The sequence below is a fragment of the Solanum tuberosum genome, unplaced genomic scaffold, assembly GCF_000226075.1.
Source record: "Solanum tuberosum cultivar DM 1-3 516 R44 unplaced genomic scaffold, SolTub_3.0 scf00147, whole genome shotgun sequence".
In the NCBI taxonomy this organism is placed as follows: Eukaryota; Viridiplantae; Streptophyta; class Magnoliopsida; order Solanales; family Solanaceae; genus Solanum; species Solanum tuberosum.
In genome coordinates, this window is record NW_006239070.1 from 881,012 (window position 1) to 884,982 (window position 3,971).

The 3,971-nt window shown below is 32.9% G+C and overlaps 1 protein-coding gene across 1 annotated transcript; it reads right to left on the reverse strand.

Annotated features, from left to right (window-relative positions):
- Nucleotides 1-2,368: 2,368 nt before the first annotated feature.
- LOC107061508 (zinc finger MYM-type protein 1-like) lies at nucleotides 2,369-3,838 on the reverse strand. The gene has a single exon (XM_015310824.1). It carries the CDS (start codon nucleotides 3,836-3,838, stop codon nucleotides 2,369-2,371), a length of 1,470 nt encoding a protein of 489 aa, XP_015166310.1.
- Nucleotides 3,839-3,971: the final 133 nt, after the last annotated feature.

Sequence of the window (3,971 nt, forward strand, 5' to 3'; positions counted from 1 at the left end):
TTATGAAAAGTTGTGACTTTTATGAAAGGTTGTGACCTTTTCGAAAGATTGTGACTTTTCCAAAGGTTTGTGACCTTTCCGATAAGGCACAATAAGAACTTTTTCACACTACCCCTTGTTTTCTATAAATTGAGTAATTTCCTCTCATTTTAGTTGAATGAATTTTTCTAGACTTCTTCTACTACTGCTATTAAATCTAGTATTCTAAGTGTACTAACCATTGAGTGGTTCGCTGACACCATGGTTTTAGGTATCGATACACCCGTGAGTAAGATCGTTCTATCCTAGGAGGATATATTCCATTAACCTCGGGTACTTGAGGAGAATAATTTCCTTAAAGGGACACTGTGCATTCAGTGGGCTCGATTTTCTTTCTTTGAGAAAAATATTTTTATATTGTTTCTAATCTGTTTCTGGTTCTATTTTCTCTACTAATTTTAATTTTCTAGTTTTGAAAATACTCTTTAAACTTTGTTGTTTCTTACCAAGTTCTTTAAAGTTTTGTTCCAAGTATCTTAAGAATACAAGATGAACAACGTATTTAAATTACCCAATGAAAACAAAAATAAAATACTTGCATTTGATCAATAATCTTCCACTAGCAGCCCTAGATGAGGCATGGACCCACGTACGTAGCTCGAATTCAAATTAATTAAAAAATAAATTTCGAGTATATATCAAGATAAAAAGAAGTGGAGTAGTGGAAAAATGAACCGTCGTGGTAGAATGTAGGGTACAAGAGTATATCTAACAAAGATCTTTCACTATGTTGTTAACATGATTTCTAAGCCTTAGATGATGGTGTGGACCACATGTAACTTGAATTCGAATTAATGAAGAAATGAATTTTGAGTACACCAATAAAAGAAGAAAAGTGGAGTAGAAAAAATTGAACCATGATAAAAGACAGATTAGATTTGACTGTCCATTTGGTAGTGGATTGGCACAACAATGGCGTAAACGTGATTGTTTCAGTCCTCTAGCTTTGTCCCTATTTGGAAGCCCAAGAAAAATGATCATGCTGATCTAATGAGGGAAAAAATTGTAATTTTAGATTATATTTTTCACTCTGTTTATATATAGGAATTTAAGTGGCATTTTGCTATGCCTCTTAGTATGATTCATGATGAATATTTATTTTGCTATGGGAAAGTGAATTGTGTAATTTAGCTTGATCTTTTATTTCCATAAAAAAATAAATTGGCTATATCTTTTTTTTTAGCTATCTGATATTCAAAATTTACTTACAATCAATATAAATGACTAAATTAGCTAGGTAGTTGTATATAGTGTATAATCTTTCCTTCACTATTCAATTTATATTTCTTGATTTTTAAGTCCTCTGGTAAATTATACATCACATAGGGTAAATTAGTAAAGTCACAAAACATATTTTTGTCACGTGAAAGTTGAAACATGCGTGGATTGTTTGAAGCCATATTTGAATTGTGTAATTTAGCTTGATCTCTTATTTCCATACAAAAAATTGTCTATATCTTTTTTATTTAACTATCTGATATTTAAAATTTACTTATAATCGATATAAATGACTAATTTAGCTAGGTAGTTGTATATAGTATAGTTGAGGGATGTCGACCAACACCTCTTCGTCAAAAAATTACACTGTATAGCTAAAGTAAAAATACTTTTTATGTATATATCTTACATATTGACACTCCTTGACTTCTACGCAATTTTACTATTTTATATTTCGACACCCTTTAGTCAAAGTGCTGGCTCTGCCATTTTATATAACCTTTCCTTCACTATTCAATTTATGTTTCTTGATTTTTAAGTCCTCTGGTAAATTATACATCACATAGGGTAAATTTCACATATGGTGATCGAACTCTACCCAGTGGCGGAGCCAGGATTTAGATTGAGGGGTGTCAAAATATAAAGTAGTATGCACACAAAAAATTCAACAAAAATAAATTTTACTAATAAAAGCAAAACACAATTACATTATTACAACCGTACTCGACGCGGTTTCATCTCTTGAAATGTTTTTACAATAGTATCATTAGAAATATTAATAAATACATCTTTTTCTACAAAAGGAACTAGACAACCGCTCAAAAGCTCATCATTCATCCAACTCCGCAAGGCATTTTTAATAAACTTCATTGCCGAAAAAGCTCTTTCAACGGATGCAGTGGCAACTGGTAAAAGCAAAGCAAATTTCACTAAGCGGAATACAAGAGGAAAGTTTAGGTTCTTCTTTGTCTCAACTAATTTTCTTGAGAGATCACAAAGTCCATTAAGATTGGAGAACCTTTCATCCATATCACTAACATCAATAATGTAAGTGGCAAGTTGATTCTCAAGAGCATTCATACTAAACTCATCAAAGTCATTAGGATATAACTTAGCCATTCTCATATTTTTCTGATGTTAAAACTGAAAATGAGTCAACTGGATTCAAACAAGCAACTCCATGAAGCAAATCAGTAGTCACCTCATTGAAACGATCATTGAGTTCTTGAAGCTGCCAATCAATAATCTTACAAAATACTTCAACACGATAATAATGTAAGACCGTATAATCGGAGGGTTTATGCCTTGATCTTCCAGAATTAACATATGGCTCATCAAAATTAGGTAACAAAATGTTATACTTGATACAAAATGTGGATACCTTATTAATAAGTGCATCCCATCCATCATCTCTTAGCATTTGCAACCTTCTCTTTGCTACTTCAACCAATAGCATAGCATTTGCAATATCTTGTTCTTTCTTTTGCAAGGATTTATTGAGCTCATCTGTGATTCCTAAGATATCTCTCATCAAATGCAACATAAAAGCAATCTTAAATGTTTGACAAGCTTCGAGATATCCTGTTGCCTTAGCTCTTTCATCGGTAGAATATGCATCAACAACAAGTGCATCAAGAACATCAACAATAGATCCAAACATAAGAATAAAATTGCTAAAAGATTTGTAGTGAGATCCCCAACGAGTATCACCGGCTCTTATAAGACCAAGTTCTTGATGCAAGCCGGTACCGGTTGTAAGTTCACCCATATCTAATGCCTCTTGAATTCTTTTTTTTTGAGAATCTCGAAATTTATCCATACGCTTAAAAAAAGCTCCCAAGACATTCAAAACATTTGAAACCAATAATACAAGTTCTCCCACTTGAATACATTTTTTAGAAACTGCAACAAGAGTTAATTGAAGTTGATGAGCAAAACAATGAATAGAGTGAGCTGAGATACTTTCTTGCCTAATCAACATTTTAAGGCCATTCATCTCGCCTTGCATATTACTTGCCCCATCATAACATTGTCCGCGCACATAGGATAGACTCAATGAATGTTGAGCAAGTACATTGACAATTGCCCCCTTTAAAGATAAAGCACTAGTATCTTGAACATGTACAATATCAATCAATCGCTCCACCACAAATCCCATTCGATCAACATATCGTAAAACGATAGCCATTTGCTCCTTACATGACACATCAAAAGATTCATCAACCAATAAAGAAAAATAGTCACCATTTAATTCCTGGATAATAGCTTTGATGGTTTCTATCTTACATGCAGTGACAATATCTTTTTGAATCATTGGAGAAGTCATTTGGTCATTCTGAGGAGCACGTTCCAATACATAATCATAAATTTTATCACAATGTTTCGCATACCATGAGAGAATTTCAAGAAAATTACCTCTATTAAGTGATGATTTAGATTCATCATGACCCCGAAATGCAAATCCTTGATTCAAAAGAAGTCTTACTACATCAATTGAGGCAGACAAGCGAAGCCAATACTCATGCTTAACTTGATCAGATTGTCTCTCAAATGCAGATATAATAGACTGTTGTTGTCGCATTAGATCTTCACTTTTCTTTTTTGCCTGATTATGAGTGCTATTCGGCCCACCAATATGTTGCTTAAAACTTTTCTTCTTATTCCAACTCTTAAACCCTACAGTAGAAAATACTTCACCTCCACCTTGATGAATG